The sequence below is a fragment of the Pelophylax lessonae genome (genome assembly GCF_965119305.1).
Source record: "Pelophylax lessonae genome assembly, chromosome: 1".
NCBI classification, from domain to species: domain Eukaryota; kingdom Metazoa; phylum Chordata; class Amphibia; order Anura; family Ranidae; genus Pelophylax; species Pelophylax lessonae.
In genome coordinates this window covers 863,076,263-863,094,645 of record NC_138768.1, presented here as the reverse complement: position 1 = coordinate 863,094,645, position 18,383 = coordinate 863,076,263, and the positions used below count along the sequence as shown (strand labels likewise).

General features: G+C 42.8%; 1 protein-coding gene across 1 annotated transcript in view; it reads left to right on the top strand.

Annotated features, from left to right (window-relative positions):
* Positions 1-18,383, top strand: part of LOC309550162 (von Willebrand factor A domain-containing protein 5A-like) — a 52,241-nt gene that overhangs the window by 9,712 nt on the left and 24,146 nt on the right. The window contains exons 4-7 of the mRNA XM_082250594.1: positions 3,246-3,468; positions 5,993-6,162; positions 7,999-8,113; positions 8,304-8,473. Of these exons, the coding sequence (XP_082106720.1) occupies positions 3,246-3,468; positions 5,993-6,162; positions 7,999-8,113; positions 8,304-8,473 (678 nt within the window). The remainder of the gene's footprint in view (positions 1-3,245; positions 3,469-5,992; positions 6,163-7,998; positions 8,114-8,303; positions 8,474-18,383) is intronic.

Sequence of the window (18,383 nt, the reverse complement as noted above, 5' to 3'; positions counted from 1 at the left end):
AGTAATTAAACCTCTGGGCAGGTGAGGTTTGGGGTCAATTTGACTGAGGTCAGACTACCATCTGGTCCATTAATGGCACAAAATAGTTTCCTGTAGGATGAAGAGCATGTCATGATACTTGAGTGAAGAGTGGACATGGCTGAAGCTGTTGTCTTAGGCAGGCATCACACTGTTAAGGTTGTTAAGGTTGGATTGTGTTAAGATACTACTTGTGGACATACAAGCACGTTTTTTAACTTTTAGTTGTGTGTGACCTTCCTTCTACTTAACAATTATAATTACGTTGCCTTCCTTCAGAACCTCTCCATACGCTGTATGGCCAAATGGTTAGCAAATTGAAATGGGAATTTTATTTGTTTCAAATGTTTGTGGTCACCTGACCATCACAACTACCTATAGGGCTGAGAGTAAATGGACCTCACGTCCAAATTGAGTCCCTAGTCCATTGAAGGGTACTGTTAACACTACAGTATCCAAAGACTATTTAGTCAGTTGTGCTCTTCTAACCTTGTGGTTAAGTTATGGGAAGTAATTTTCTTCTCCAGCTTGTTGTGCCCCTGTGTAAAGTAAGTTCCATAAAGACATGGTTTGATGTGGTGGAGGAACTTGGGTGGCCTGCACAGAGCCCTGACCTAAATCCAACTGAACACCTTTGGAATCAATTGGAACCCAATTGTGAGCCATGGGGTAGTATCCAGGATCACCCTTAACTTATACTTATACTAACAAATAATTGACACCACACCTTTCTTTTGTTGGAATAAAAAATTTTTTTAGGTCGCGGCCATTTATTATTTGTAATAAAACATAAATAAATATTTAAAATATAACAAATATGAAACACTGTGAGCCACCCGATCACCAAGATCCGGGTGCCATTAAATGACACATCATCAAAACTTTATCCATATCATATAAACATATTGTCCCCCTTTGCAAAAACAAAGGTGACTCTCAAATAATAAATTTAGCCGCGACATCCAAGGGAGGGGGGGGGGGGAAGTTGAGGTTCAATCTTCTTGGTCTTCTTAGCGATGACTGAAAAAAAGGCGGCAATGAGCCCCCTTAAATAGCCCAGTTCTGAACCAGAACCGGCCGGTTTATGGCTCTAAGACCTCAAAATTGAGCGGGAAGCTGACTAACCCACAATCTCCCCAGATACAGGGCTAGGTATTGGGCGGGAAAAACCCCTCAGTTCAAAATCTCCCTAGCTACAGACCTACAATGAGCGGGAAAATAGACTCAGGAGGGCCAGGTCAAAAGTTCAAAAGCCCTCTATGACCCAGGCCTACCTCAGCCTATACCTAGCACCTACTTAAATTAATCCATAGGCCTAAAACTAACTCAATAAAGAAACTGCCCTGTTAACTACCCCATGGGGAAAATAAGGGCATAAATGATGCCCATTTTCCTTACATTCCTACAGATGCCCTCCGAAATCTTTTAGAAAGACTTCCCAGAAAAGGGAAAGCTATTACAGCCGAAAATTGCGAACCAGCTCCAGAGCAATGGCCATGATTTTGGATTAGGAAGTCATTAAGACGTCATAGTAGTGATGGTCCGGTGTCCATAAACGTTTGGCGTTTTCAGCATATCTTTGCTGTACTTAGCCTGATGTCTGTTTTTCAATTAACCACTTGCCGACTGCGCTATAGCCAAGACAACTACAGCATGGTCATCCAGTTCTGAGAGGGCGTCTATTGACGTCCTCCCAGAACCCCACCCCTCTGTGTGCTCTTGGGGTGCACATCATGCATGCTCTGGGATCGAAACAGCTGATCACAGATCGAGGTAAAGGACCAATTGCCATGTGATCAGCTGTGTCCAATCACAGCTCATCCCATGGAAATGCTGATAGCCAGCATTTGTTTACTTTCCTCAGCACTGTCAGTGTAAGGAAAGCCAATAACTGGCTATCTTGTGACGGGGGACATTTACAATGATCATTAGGAATGATTGAACTTTTGACATGTTTGGTTCGACCAGAACACCCGAATTTCCCGAAAAGTTTGGATTCCAGAACCCCATTGAAATCAATGGGACCCGAACTTCGGTAATCAGAAAACACAATTTTGAAGCCCTAAAACCCAATAAATGCCCCTAAAAAAGTGCCTATGGTTCTGGGTCATGCCCCAGGAACTATGAATCGGGACAAAAAAAGTTCTTAAAAATTGTTTTTGATAGAGGGCCAATTATTGAAAAAATCATTGAAAAAAAAAGATTTCCTATGGATTTAGTGTCTGGGGGGTCTAAAAAGTGTACCTGTGAAGTTTCGTCTCTGTAGCATGTCCAGAACCAGAAAAACAGATCATTTTTCTTAGAATTTCAGTAGCACAGGGATGGTGTTGCGCTCCTTTGACACCTGGGCGTTTTTTGTTTCAGGCATTTTTTTGGGTGTTTTTTTTTTTTTTTTTAACTTCTGTATGTATGTCCCTAACCCAGAATCTGCATAGTGGGGTCACCCTAAACTACACTACGGTCACCCTGACACTTAAAGCTATCCCTACAAAAACTAGATTTTTGAATCTAACTATAGTGGTATATAGTATCCTAACTACACTGCATATCCCTTTCCTCACACTAATAATTGCAAAATGACACTGGAGCTTTACAAGCAGCAGGAGTAACAAATGCTTCCACTGTATTCCACAGCCTCTGTATTAGTGCTAGAGGTTTGGCAGGGCTATGTTATATACTGCCCCCTCAATTGGCTTTTACTGATGTTTCTGGGCCAATCACAGGCTTTTAAAGCCCAGTTCCTGTTCCATTGCATTTTGGGCGGTTCTGGTGGCCGAATTCCGAACTTTTACTGCAAAAAGTTCGGAATTCGGCTGAATTTCCAACACCCAATGTTCGGGTCGAACTGATGGTTGACCCGAACCGTTGATCATGCCTAATGATCATCAGTGCAGAAGGAAAAATTACTTTCGAAATGTCCTTTTTTTTTTTTTTTTTTTTTTTTTTATTTTTGAAGCTGGATTGGTCTAAAAAAAAGAAAATGACAAAAATGTAATATGGGCACGGTGTTGCATAACCACGCAATTGTTCAAAAGTGTGACCGTGATGAAGACTGAAAATTTGGCTGGGGGGGGGGGGGGGGAGGTGAGAAGTGTCCAGTAGGCAAGTGGTTAATATTGGCATAAGATCCAGGACTTAAGGCTTTTCTGGTTTTTACAACGCAGAAGGGAAAATAAGCAGAATCCATGAGGCTTTCACTCATAACATTTGCCATTATTGCTCTTCAGGCTAAAGAAACCTACGATGAGGCCATCAGCCAGGGTCAACAGGCCTTCCTTCTGGAGGAAGATGAGAGTTCCGGGGACATATTCAGTGTCAGCGTTGGGAATCTTCCACCTGGTCAGGAGGCTGAGGTTACCCTAAATTACGTGCGGGAGTTGTCAGTGGAGGCAGATGGAGCTGTGCGTTTCGTTTTACCAGCTGTGCTCAACCCCCGATACAGCCCTAAAGGTAGGTGCCTATTTCTGTGAAGCTTAAAGGTGAGAGGAGTCTACCAGGATTCTTACGGGGCAATTGCGTTTTGAAATGCATCCAGTAAAGTCTCGCATTATTGACTTGAATCCCTTCTAAGCGGATATACTTTGTATGTTCGGATGTACAGGGGATGGACAAAAAAAAAAATAGAAACGCTACATGATTTTCAGATGTGAAAAGGATGACCTGTTTCGTATTTGTATATAAATGGTGCTCTTGCCTCAAATTTTGTATAATCCTATTGATACCCATACAGAGAAGTTCCTGTGGAACCTATAAGCATTGCTGGATCGTTAATAAATCCTTTTTTCTTTGGACAATTTTTTTGATTGTTTAAATTTTGAAATCGCATACTGGATGTAGACTATTTGTTTGGGACTATATATTCTTATTGTAGCACTGCCCCCATGGGAGCTTGTGAGTGGATTCCCCTGGGTTACCCATAGCAACAGTCGGTAAAATAATCCTCACTTTACACTTGGCTCAGTCAATGAACAGTTCAGGGGATTTGGTTTTGTGTTTTTTTTTTTTTTTTTTATTGTGGGATGCGCAACTTGAGGACAACTATCTGCAGAGGATGCGGCAAGGCCGCTGCTTCACTTTGCCAGTGAGGTGAAGATTTAACTGATGAACTGTACTTTAGCTTCTCTTCAGGGTCTAACTTGGCACTCCCTTTCTATCCCACTGTGTGTTGATCCTTGTCCACTGAGTGGTTCCCTTCCTGGGCAGACCCCTGGTACTCACGGACACTGTTTTTCACAGGGACCTCTACCAATGCTCCACTGTCAGTTTCTCTTTGACCTCACAGTTCAGTTCCACACTCTGGTCCACTAGGCTGACCGCCCGTGACCGCTTTCCACTCTTTGACAGGAGGAGAGACAGCCGTCGCCCTCCTCCTGGGACTCTGCTTCCCACCCCAAAACACCCTGTTGCATGTGTCCTTGGCTTTTATGATCAATTCCAGGATGCACTGTGGCTGTGCCATCCCACTGGGACTGTCACAAAAGCCTGTCACTGGCTGGATTTCCTCCACTGTCCAGCAGGCTCCCCTATTGGATACAGTGGGGACAATCCCTCAGACCAAGTGAATCACACATGGACACATGTAACAGGCCTAACTAGAAATCCTGCTCCCTGATAAGTGGGAAAGACACCCAATGTTTTTACCTAGCACCTGAAAGAAGGGTGCTACATCATTCAACATTTTTTCTTTATTGTATGGTTTGGTATCAATAGGTTTACATCAGAGGTGTCTAAACAACGGCCCTCCAGCTGTTGCGAAACTAAACGTCCCATGAGGCATTGTAAATCTGACATTCACAGACATAACTAAGCATGATGGGAATTGTAGTTCCTGAACAGCTGGAGGGCCATAGTTTGGACACCCTGGTTTACATGGTTAAATACATAGGTATAGTTGGTTGAAAAAAGGCACAAGACCATCTGGCTCAACCAATAAACAAAAAACAGTAAAGAAAACTCAGCCCTACAATCCTATACCCGCAGTTGATCCAGAGGAAGGCGAAAAACCCCAGCAAAGCATGATCCGATTTGTTACAGCAGGGGAAAAAAATTCCTTCCTGATCCCCAGAGAGCCAATCGGATATTACCTTGATCAACCTTACCTATAAATATTAGTACCCATTTATATTTTCACTTGGGAAAGAATCCATACCTTGTTTTTTTTTAAAAATAAAAAAATTCAGTAAGCTGGCCAGAACCACCTCTGGAGGGAGTCTATTCCACATTTTCACAGCTCTTAACGGTGAAGAAACCTTTCCGTGTTTGGAGACAAATATGGTTATGGTAAAACTGAATCAGACTATGGATTTTTCCTTGTGCTTCCATTAAAACACACATTTTTTTATTAAATATTTTATACAGTACCACGGGTAATGCACTAGGTGGTTGCGCCTCCTTTCCTTTCTTTCATGTACCCGATTTTGGAGTTCCCTGCCTGAGGAGAGCAGCACGCCAGTCTTCCCCTTTGAAGTGAGCGCTTGGTTGAAAAACACACTTTAGACCTGTTTATACTGGTAGAGCATGGGAAAGAGCGAACCATCCATCCAGAGTTCTGAGGATTATCCATCCCCTCACAGGCGACGCATTCACTGAGAGTTGGTGAGGGGAACACAGCACTTGAAGGTCACTACTGGCACAAGATGAGAGAAGAATGGTGCCTTAAAGGACTAATTTAATTCATCTTGTTGGCACAATGTACCAGTGGCAGTTTAAAAAAAAAAAACGTTATTTTCATTCTCGATTTCTTTTTTTTTTTTTTTTTTCTAATTGCATTTGTAGTAGAGATTACTTTATGAAGTGGAAAAACAAGTAGGATTGCCTAAATTTTCCAATTTAGACAGCACTAGGTTCACACATCACAGTAAGGGAATATCGTAAGTCTGGTCAGCAAAGCCAATGATTCATAATGGAGGATGTAAGTAATTATTTGGGACCATATACCCATTACTACTTGTGTTTCATTACATTTCCTCCTAAGGTGAAAAGGAAAGCATTACAGCTACCCTCCCCAATGTGCCGATAAGTGATCTCCCGTACACGCTAAGCCTGGCAGCCCAATTCCAATCTACCTACGGCATTAACAAGATCGAGAGTCCATGCAACATCACTCCAATCCAGTACACCAATGAGGACAAGACTGAGGCCAAGGTGAGCGACCAGTTATTTCTGATGTGCACTTATTATTCCTATTAACTATTCAGTTTTTTTTTTTTTTACATTTTAGCAACCCTATCCTGTGCATTATCTTTTGTGGGTGGGGCTGACTCACCTGGTTTTTTTCTTTTACTACTTCTTCCTCTGGACTCTCCGGTATAAGCATTTGCTAATGCCCGGGACCAGACGGGGCTTCATGTGACCTCAACCCTCTGCATGTGCCTTGAGTTAGAAGGTAGCCGTATACTCCCAGATACTCTGTATCACAACCTGAAGCTATCATAAAGGTGGGGTCATGAACCATTTATCTAGCTTATACTCTTATTTGACAATTCCTGATGCTGCTGAGGAATTCTCTAGGGCAAGGGTCTCAACTACTGCCTGTGGGCAACATCTGGCCCTCAGCTAGGGTCAGTGCGGTATCCTTAATGTACAATGATTGAGGATTCAGGTCAACAGACGCTGCTTATGGGTTTCTGCTTCTGCCAGTGCCCTAGAAACCAATGCCATGCTTGCCCCATTAATCACAGGAGTACGTAATTTCCTCCTTTCAAACCTGTTCCAGCTCATGTGCTGCCAAGCTGTAAGTCTTGCTGTGTTAGAGGGACCTCTGATGGGGACATCAATGTAAGGTGGAGGGAGGACTCTGATGGAGACCCAAATGGGGGGGGGGGGGGGGTTATTGGGACCCACTAATGGGGGCTCTGATGGGGGGGGGTGGCTCTGATTGGGAACATGTAATCAGGATTCTGTTTTAGAATGGACTTAAAAAAAATAAAAAAAATAAATTCCGCCTGTAACAGTTTTAATAGAGGTGTCCATGCTCAAAAGTTTGGAGATCCCTTGTCTAGGGAGATAATAAACCTTTGGGAACGCCTTTACGGATCTATCTCTCCTGGGACTTCTCCCTGAAAGAGGATCTGTCTGGAGAATTGTCTGGGGCTTAGCTCAACATGAGCCATGTGCTAAGGGCCCTAGGAACTAATTTGGAGCTAGGCTGAAGATGAGGTTCCTTGGAGCAGCGTTCCAGTTGGCTACGCTGCATTTAGGTGACTTGGTGGCCATTTTGGGTCATGCAGAGTCTTTTACGTGCCTGCCCCCAGGTTTTGGCATGCATTTAAGTGGCTAGTGTAGGGAGAGCACACCCACCTGTCAGGTAGTGGTAGGGAAAGATTCTAGAGGAGTAGGGGGGGGGGGGGAGGCAGGGCCTACGTCTGCACCGCCACCTTCTTGGGTTGGACTGGCTGGGCTGCATTCCACTTCCCTTGGTAAGTGCTGTCTTCATTTGGTGCCTCCTACGGCTGACTCTCTGCTGCATTGACTGCAAGTTCCTGGTCAGGGGAGCTCCCCTCTGGACTATTGTACTGTTTGTGAGTTCTTCAATACACCAGTTACTGCATGTAGGGCCTCCTGTGTGAATACTGCTGCCACACCACGCTGCACCTACCCAACAAGTGGTCTTTCTCATATGCCACACCACGCTGCACCTACCCAACAAGTGGTCTTTCTCATAGCGCCCACTGCTAATTCATTATATGCCCTATATTTTTTTTTTTTTTTTTTTAATCCTCCACCCTATAACTCAAGTTTGCAAACCTGCATTAAATGGTAAAGACCCTGGAGGCTGGGGTCTTGATTGTCAGGTTTGTTGGTGAGCGGTTGGATCCAGATGTAGAACAGGTAGCCACAGGATATGTAGGAGAACCCATTCTATTCAGTGGCCCCTTTGGGAATCATCGCAACTTTGTCCTTTTGTGTGTATGTTTGCAGATTGTGTTTAGCGAGACTATCCATAAGTGTGTAAAAATGCATCTTTCCATATTCCTATAGGTGTCATTGGCTGAAGGCCATAAATTTGATCGAGATGTAGAAATTCTGGTCTACTACAATGAAGTAAACAAGCCCAGCGTCATGCTGGAGTCTGGTCTTCCAGATGCTGCAGAAGGTCAGTTGATCAGTTTTGAATCAGACAGGGGTTTTATAGCATGGTAATGAGCAAGATCTTCCCATGTGGGGAGAGGGGGGGGGGGGCGAGCTAAATGGAAATCTAAAAAGCTTTTCTTTGTCCTTCTCACTTGCTCTTTGGTTGTGCAGGAAGTATTTCTGATGTGTTGATAACTCTCTCTCCTGTTAAGGCTCTTTCATGGCATATCCCATCGCCATGTTGAATTTCTACCCCAGCTTTCCCGAGACCCAGGAACAGTCCAAGTGTGGAGAGTTCATATTTGTGGTGGACCGGTCCGGCAGTATGGAATGTCCGATGAACTCTGAGCCGAACGCCCCAATGCGCATCCAGAGTGCTAAGGTCAGTGTACAGCGCCTTTTTTGTAACTTAAGCAGTATGGGCTTGGGAATCACTGCAGGGAAGTAGACGGGGTCAACCATCCTTGTCCAATCAGAACTGTTCTTTAAATTCCAGCTTCATGATCATGTTCTATTCCTTATTATGCAACCTTGTCTTCAAATTCATCTTACTTTTCTTATCTTTGTGCTTTTCGTAGGATTTTTATTTTTTTCTTGGATTGTTTACGTTTTTTGAGGTTAAATTCACATGCATTTTGTAATGGGGGGGGGGGGTGTCCTTGATGGGATCCAATATTGGTTGAGAGACCACTTTTTAGCATTCCTTAACGTGTTAAAAAAAAAAAAAAAAAAAAAAAAAAAAAAAACGATTAGGGGTTTTTTTGATTGGTCCCATTTTTTTATTTTTTTTGAAGGAAACTGCCTTTCTATTTTTTGGTGGGGTGTTTTTTCTTTTTCTTTTGGTGTCCTGGTATCTTTTGAAGTGGTGGTGCCTGGCTGATTTTGAAGTGGTGGTGCCTGGCTGATTTTGAAGGAGAAGTTCACTTTGCCAAAACAAAAAAATCCAAGTTTTTTTGCAGTAAATAATTTTTGTGCCATGCAGGTCTCCTGCGATTCAGTTTCGGTGCCCTTAAATTCTGTATGGGCAAGCAGATACTGACAGGATAAATCCATGAACTACCACAGCGCTTCACAGCTGAGTGGTAGCTGATTAAGAACTACAAGTGGGCATCCGCAAAGGATGTCGGGGCTTGTAGTTCATTCACACAATAAAAGACGTGGCTGTAGCCCCACACTGCTGCCCAATGGCTAAAGTAAAAAGTGGAGAAGATGGTGGCAGAGGGTTGACTGGTGAGAGGGCTCACAGTGATGGAGGGCAAACTTGACTAGACCCTAGGCAAGATTCCTCCATAGTAGTCCCTGCTCAGTGCTCTACTGCCTGTCCTGCTGTCATTCCACAGTAGCAGGACAGAGCAATGTGGCAGGCTAGCAGGATGTGGGATGACTCCATGCTTTACTGCACCAGATGACACCAACCTTAGTGATGCCACTGCTCCCTACCCTGGTTGTGGACATTTTAAGTCCTGTCTTAAAGATCCACCTGTGTGGAAAAGTATAATGCCTGGTGACTCCAGGTCTGTCAATACATAATGCTGTTTGGATCAGTGAGATGAATCCTGGAACTCTTAGGCCACTTTCACGTGTTTGTTCTGATCGGGTCTGCCTGTCGGGTTTTTCAAGCAGACCTGATTGAAAGGTCCATTACTCCTATGGACAGGTGGGTGTAAACTGACCTACCTGCGGTTCACAAAAAAATGAACTTCCGGACCACCCACTGTAATATGATTGTTCTGTACTGGGTTTATGGCAGAAGTTAACTGCCAGAACCATGGTAATTATGTTGCACCCTCCCAAGTAGGTGCTAGGCATGTGTGTTGCCCTGTTATGCTTATCATGAGGTCCTGATTTGTTAGCCTGTTGCATGCTTTCAGGTGTGTGTAATGAAGTGGTGCGCTATATCTAGATAACTGTGCAATAATTTGCAACCAATAAATATACACCTTCAAAAATTATGGTGCAATGTGTACAATATACAATATTGTATAAAGAAAAAAGTCCCAAGACACCAACGTGTCGATATTAGACAATCTTCAGTGATGTGATAAGTGACAGATGGTGTTGAAAACAAATGGTGACTTGAATTCCCTCCACCTGTTGGAATTCCTCCTTACCGGACGGAATAAAGTAAGTGCTCTCCTTAGCAAAATTAAACGATCCCAGTGCTCTATAAACAAACAATGGTGATCCCCACCGTGCGTTCAAAGTGGCCCGCTGGGCTTCTTACCAGATGGATAGAGATAACATGCGTTGTTATACTCCTCTCAAACGAGTGTGTCTCTATATCCAGTTGGTATTGACGGCCTCTGATGGATATGGATACCAGATACTACTACGCTGCTCTCAGGCGAATCAGACCTTGTATGCAGATGGCACTGACAGCCGCTTATTCAAAGCGTTAGGAAAGATCGTTGCATTCCGGTATAACATGTAAAAAGAATACTGCTATAGTGCATTACCCTTATAGGTGTACTTTATTAAAATATATTGCACTTACATGATATCAGAAAAAACTTCGCATTGGTATTGTGGAGCGATGAGGGATTCCTGTATAGCTTGGGTCCGGCTGCAGCCCGGGTCCCGAGCGACGTGGTGACGGCACGCCTCCTGTCTGACGCGTTTCCGCCTATTGGCTATCTTCAGAGAAAGGAGGTTCTCGCGCGCCGTCACTTCCGTCCTATTTATTCTAAAAGAAGCCGCGTCGCTTCCGGTGTCAGCAGAGGAGGCGCCGGAAGTCGATCGCGGATCTTACGGCTTCAGTTTTCTAATGTATTGCACATAATAATGGTCCGATATCGGGGTGGCCTCCTATATCCAATTCAGATTAGGATAACCTATTTACGGCACTGCAATACTCTACAGCATCTCGTGCCCCTGCTATTTCCTGTGTTGGCTCCTCCCCGTCGGCCGCTCTCATTAATAAGTGTATTATCGAATAAAAACCTTAAAGGGGTATATTCCTAAATTAGGTTAAAATGTCCCTAAAATAAAAACTCTTAATTTAAAATTATTTTAAAATATAAAATTTATGTGCAATTCCGACAGTGCCACCAGAAGTATTCTGTGGATACTTTTATGGTGACGCTAATCGAATTCCCATTAGGATGTATTAAAAAACTGAAACCTTGATTCCAGCATATGTAACATCTTAAATACAATCAATCTTAAAATTAGATCATATGTTCATATTAAAATTATACATCTGTTAAAAACATGAACCTGCATATAAATGTGTATTGAACATATATGAAGATGTACCATGCCCATGGGTGATATGAGGGAGTATATACTAGCAATATGTATGTTAACTATTGTTGATGTGAGAATTAATATCCCAGTCTATGTTGTGGCCTTTCGGTCTGTAACACTTCAGCTCATAAATCCAAAAGGTCTCACGTCTCGAAATAGACCTCTGTAGGTTGCTACCTCTCCAGTGCGGGACATGTTTCTCTATCACTGTAATTTTTAGTTTCTTGGAATCCTTATTATGGCATGTGGCATAGTGTTGAGAAACACTGTGCCCTGGGAATCCATTATGGATATTGGTTAGATGTTCTCCAACGCGAATGCCAGCTGTTCTTATTGTTCTCCCTACATACTGTAGGTTGCACTCGCATTGGAGTAGGTAAATAACCCCTTTAGTGTCACATGTAATGAACTCTCTAATAGGGTATTCCTTCCCTGTTACAGAGGAACTGAATTTGTTTGTTCTCACAGTAGTGGCTTCTAAACATATGCGACACCTTTTGCAAGGATAGAAGCCCTTCATATTTGGAAATATCTCTGTTGTTAATGGCCTTTCTACTGGGTTCCTAGCTATCAGATCTTTCAGATTTGTCGCTTTTCTGAAGATTATCTTGGGTTGAGTCGGTATAACGGGTCCCAAGACTTTATCCTCTTGCAGGACACCCCAGTATTTCTTAAAAACATAATTGAGCCATTTATAATTGCAGGAAAATTTTGTAGTAAATGCATACTCAAAGTGAGGGGAAGTGGATTTGGTTTTGCATTTTGGTTCCACAAGGTTCTTCTGTTCCATAGGGGTAACGTTTACAATCTCTCTGTCCAATTCGGAGGTGTCATACCCTTTTTCAACGAACCTCTGCCTCAGAGTTCCTACTTGTTGCTGAAAGTCTTCCTGTGCAGTACAATTCCTTCTGATCCTCCTAAACTGGCTTCTAGGCACCGAGCTAAGCCATTTAGGGTGATGGCAGCTGTCTATGGCGATGAAGCCATTACGATCGGTTGGTTTAAAGAAGGATCGGGTAGCAAAGCCCGAATTTTTTCGATAGATCACCAAGTCTAGGAAGTTGATAGAGGTATTGCTGTATTGGTAGGTGAACCTGATACCCCAATTATTACAATTTAGGTTATCCATAAAATTTTTTTCAATGATGTTTCGTCCCCTTGCCATACAAGCAGTGTGTCGTCTATATACCTCCTCCAAATAACCAGTTCTTTGACACGATTGGTAAAAATATTTCGGTCTTCCCAAAGGGCCATGAACAGGTTGGCCAAGCTGGGGGCAAATTTTGCCCCCATGGCCACCCCTGTTCTCTGGCGGTAGAAATTCTGGTTATAATAAAAGTAGTTGTGATCCATCCCAAAAATTAGGAGATCCAAGATGAACTGCTTTTGTTTAAATGGAATTTCTTGGTTAGCATCAAGGAATGTACATACAGCTTCGTAACCCATTTCATGCGGTATAATGGTGTACAATGATGTTACGTCAGCCGTGACCAGCAATGCATCGCCTTTAACTTCAATTTCTGTTATATCCTTGATGCATTGGGACGTGTCTTTGAGGAAGGCAGGTGTCTCTTGCACTAACGGCTGCAAAAAGTAGTCAACATACTTTCCTATCCTCGAAGTTATGGATTCAATTCCACTAACTATGGGCCTCCCAGGTGGATTCTCCAGACTTTTGTGGACCTTTGGGAGGTAGTAGATAGTTGGAATTCTAGGTGAAACTGGGACAAGGTATTCTTTTTCCTTCTCATTTAAAATCCCCATATCAAAACCCTTGTGTATAAGTTTTTCCAGCTTCTTCTTATATGTGAATGTGGGATCACTTCTCAAGATCTCATATGTGGTTGTATCTGCTACCAGTCGATCCATTTCCTGGATGTAATCATCCTTATTCAGTAGCACGATCCCCCCACCTTTATCTGCTGGCCTAATCACAAGATTCTTCTTCTCACATAGGGATTTGATGCCCTTTTGTAGATCTCCTTGAGGCTTGAATTCCAACTCTTTCTCCTCCAGTTCTTTAAGCACAAGGTCCCTGAATACAGTAACATGATGACTTGGGACTCCTGGAGGGTTGAATAGTGAGGCATTCTTCAAGCCTGAAGGGATAATCGTGGAGGTTTGATAGGAGACGTAATTCCTCTCCCCAGCTTTTGACAAAAAATGTCTCTTTACATTGAGCTTCCTCACATATTTGTGGATGTCCACAAATGTTTCGAATTTATTTAAGGGTTTCTTAGGGGCGTATTTCAACCCTTTGCTCAGTGTATGTTTTTCCGAATCAGAGAGATCTACCTTACTGAGGTTGAAAATCCCTTGGGTTTCATAACTCTTAGTTCTTTTCTTTGAACCCCCTCTACATCCTCTGGTTATTTTCTTCTTTTTTTGGCCTTCTTTTGGCCCTGTCCTAAAAAACTCTTCTTATTAGTTGTTTTGGGTGTTCTAGTCTGTGGAGGTTCAAAAACCTCTTCCCTTTCTTCATATCCATTATGTTGTAAGGGTTCGAATCTATTTTGAGTATATTGAGAATAGACCCGAGGCGTGTGGGGAGAATCATTGTAGTTCCCCATATAGTCCATTGAGACTCTTCTTGGTGATCGCGATCTCGATCTTCTGGGCTGTCTCTCCCTCGAATTCCTTCGGTATTCCTGTTTACTCCTATAGGAGTCACGTCTAGGAGGTCTCTCTCTTTCTTTCTTATTATTATTACTATCTCCCCCATTCTGCTGTCTTACGTTCTGAACTGAACTCATGTCTCTCAAGGGTTTGAATTTATCAAATCCTCTTTGCCCTTGTTGTTCGGCATCTCTCTTGGGGGGCTCTCGTATTTTCACCTCTTTTCTGGGTACATCCTTAGGTTCTTTGAAACCAAACGGTTCTGAACTCTTCTGGGAGGTCCCTTCTCCTGGTGAGTCTTGAATTTCCATGTTATTTTCCTCTTCCACTATGAGGTTTAATTGCCATTTAAATACCTTTGAAACCTGGTAATCTTCCAAGTCCCTCAGGTATTTTTTTCTTTTTTTGGCTTTTTGTTCTTCGTCTTCCATAGCTAGTATCTCCCTAAGTTCTTGGTTGTATACCTTGTATGCTTCCTCCTGCATGGACGGTATAAGTTTCTCCTTTATTTCTAATATTTCTTTGTTTAGTTTTAAAACCTTCTTTCTTTTCCTATCAATGAGGAAGTTTAGTAGGCCCATACCTGCTCCATTAAAAAAATGGAACCACTCTTTGAGGTCTGGATCTCCTTGGTCTGGGTATAGATTCCACCTCAGACTCCTAGGGACCATTTTCTCCTGGACATATTTCTCGAGAAACGCTATGTCCCAGGAGGCATGTAATTCAGATATCATTACATTTTTCAGTCTCATAAAAATTCCTCTTAGGTCTGTGGTTTCATGGGTGGTTTTAGTAAAGATGTCTTCTACTAAAAGTTTACGTGTGCTGTAATATTCAAAGATATCCATAATGATCTGCCGCTACTTGAAAAGTGAGTGAAATATGTGTGAAAGAAAAGTGCGCTGATCAGTGATATGCTGCTCCCAGAAAAAATGTAATTAAATGTGTAATGAATACACATTTATATGCAGGTTCATGTTTTTAACAGATGTATAATTTTAATATGAACATATGATCTAATTTTAAGATTGATTGTATTTAAGATGTTACATATGCTGGAATCAAGGTTTCAGTTTTTTAATACATCCTAATGGGAATTCGATTAGCGTCACCATAAAAGTATCCACAGAATACTTCTGGTGGCACTGTCGGAATTGCACATAAATTTTATATTTTAAAATAATTTTAAATTAAGAGTTTTTATTTTAGGGACATTTTAACCTAATTTAGGAATATACCCCTTTAAGGTTTTTATTCGATAATACACTTATTAATGAGAGCGGCCGACGGGGAGGAGCCAACACAGGAAATAGCAGGGGCACGAGATGCTGTAGAGTATTGCAGTGCCGTAAATAGGTTATCCTAATCTGAATTGGATATAGGAGGCCACCCCGATATCGGACCATTATTATGTGCAATACATTAGAAAACTGAAGCCGTAAGATCCGCGATCGACTTCCGGCGCCTCCTCTGCTGACACCGGAAGTGACGCGGCTTCTTTTAGAATAAATAGGACGGAAGTGACGGCGCGCGAGAACCTCCTTTCTCTGAAGATAGCCAATAGGCGGAAACGCGTCAGACAGGAGGCGTGCCGTCACCACGTCGCTCGGGACCCGGGCTGCAGCCGGACCCAAGCTATACAGGAATCCCTCATCGCTCCACAATACCAATGCGAAGTTTTTTCTGATATCATGTAAGTGCAATATATTTTAATAAAGTACACCTATAAGGGTAATGCACTATAGTAGTATTCTTTTTACATGTTATACCGGAATGCAACGATCTTTCCTAACGCTTTGAATAAGCGGCTGTCAGTGCCATCTGCATACAAGGTCTGATTCGCCTGAGAGCAGCGTAGTAGTATCTGGTATCCATATCCATCAGAGGCCGTCAATACCAACTGGATATAGAGACACACTCGTTTGAGAGGAGTATAACAACGCATGTTATCTCTATCCATCTGGTAAGAAGCCCAGCGGGCCACTTTGAACGCACGGTGGGGATCACCATTGTTTGTTTATAGAGCACTGGGATCGTTTAATTTTGCTAAGGAGAGCACTTACTTTATTCCGTCCGGTAAGGAGGAATTCCAACAGGTGGAGGGAATTCAAGTCACCATTTGTTTTCAACACAATCTGTCACTTATCACATCACTGAAGATTGTCTAATATCGACACGTTGGTGTCTTGGGACTTTTTTCTTTATACAATATTGTATATTGTACACATTGCACCATAATTTTTGAAGGTGTATATTTATTGGTTGCAAATTATTGCACAGTTATCTAGATATAGCGCACCACTTCATTACACATTTAATTACATTTTTTCTGGGAGCAGCATATCACTGATCAGCGCACTTTTCTTTCACACATGCTTTCAGGTGTGACCTGTTGAGTCTGGGGAGTCTCCCCAATGAGGGACCTTGTTGAACAGTGGAGGAAACCTAGCCAATACCACACCAGGGTTTGACTGTCCCAGTGGGTGAGCATTGCTGCAATGCATCCTGGGATTGGGAATAAATCCGGGGAGGGCTTGTGACGGTGTCTGTCTTTTGGCGGGAGCAAAGTCCCAGGAGGAGGTGGACGGTTGTTTCTCCTCCTGCTGAAGTGAGGAAGGTGGTCCAAGCAGTCAGCCTAGGGACCAGGGGTTGAGATGTGCTGACCAATTGAAGCTGCTGGGCAGACTACTTGTGGAAAAGCAGTATCGTGAGTACTCAATCTGCCCAGGGGACCACTCCAGCGTGATCAAGGAGCCAGTTACCCAGAGTGATATGGTAAGGGGTGCCAAGTTGTCAAGTCCTGAAGATTAGGGTGTAAAGGGGGTGCCAGGAAGGGTCCTGAAGTCGCAGTAATAGTCTACCTTAAAGATTAGCTACCTCAGAAACCTTTAAGGACTCTTCACAGCCAAGGGCAAAGTGAATCAGCGGCCTAGCCATGACTAGCTCAACTTGGCGATAACCAGCGTTAATCAGAAATTTTCCGGATCGTCCCTGCCTATTGTGCATAGTTCAGTTCATTTGGAGTATCCCACTCATCCCTTCTCCTATCCAAGTTCCTAATAAAACATAAAAACCAAAGAAACTGGACTGGTCCTTGTCTTGAGGTAAAAACACTTGGAAATATGTCCATGTTCTGCTGTTGCTAATGGTAACCCAGGGGAACCCAAACTCAGCAGCTCCCATGGGAGTAGTGCTACATTTATTTATTTTCAGCAGGCGATCCTCTTTCAAATAAGTAGTCCCGGCAGTGGATTTGTCATGGGATCACTTTTTTTTTTTTTATGGGCGGTGGGAGAGCTGCCCACCCCCTTCTGCAGCTTCCCGGTCGTTTTTCCTGCTTACTGGAGCAGTCGGTAGCAGCAAAAAAAAAGATCCGATCACCTGTGCAGTGATGGGCAGGAAGCCGAGTGAGGGCAAGATGGTCATCACTCTACTCTATGCCCCTGGAGCACCAGAGCGACGTTAAACGTCACTTCCGCCCAATGGCCAATTTTAATTGTAATAGAAATAAGTGATCGAACATTTTTTTTTCTTTTTTTTTTTATAAAGGGACAGTGTAAAAATAGAAAGGAAAATAAGAAAATTTTTTTTTTAAAGAGCACCGTTGTATATGTAAACGGTGTTCAAACCAAACGTGAGGTATTGCCGCGATAGTTATAGCGAGAGCAATAATTCTTGCACAAGACGTCCTCTGTAACTCCAAACGGGTAACCTGTAAAAATGAAGTGTCTCCTATGGAGATTTTTTAAATGCCTGAATTTGGTGCTATTCCATGAGCGTGCGCAATTTTGGAGCAGGACATGTTTGGTATCAATTTACTTGGCGTAACATCTTTCACATTCTACAAAAAAATTGAGCAACTTTACTGTTTTCTTATACTTTTATTTTAATTTTAAAGTGTTTGTTCCCCCCCCCAAATATTTGTGTAAGACCGCTGCGCTAATATGGTGACATATTATTGCAACGATCTCCATTTTATTCTCTAGGGTCTCTGCTAAAAAAAAAAAGTTTGGGGGTTCTAAGTAATTTTCTAGAAAAAAAGATACTGATTACTGATTGTAAACAACAAATGTCAGAAATCGGCTCAGTGAGCCAGGGATCTATTCCATTCCCCCTCCCTCCCCCTCTCCGTCTAGGCAATTGAGAGCAGAAGGCACTGGCAACTGGATGTAAACTGGCAGCAAAGTCATTTTTACTCCTGGCCACCCACAGAGCCTACTCTATCCATGTCTGCTCTGATTGGCAGGAGAACTTTGGACCAATCAAAAACTAAGTCTGCCCTGTGTAAAAGGGGCCTTTGGGTTTTTTTTTTTCCTTGGGAGGACTAGGACCCCCTGTTCATTTATTTGTTGCAGATTTTCCCTCACTTGCAATATGACAAATCAGCGGTCACCAGGACTAAAAGGACAGGTACATATTTTTTAATATAG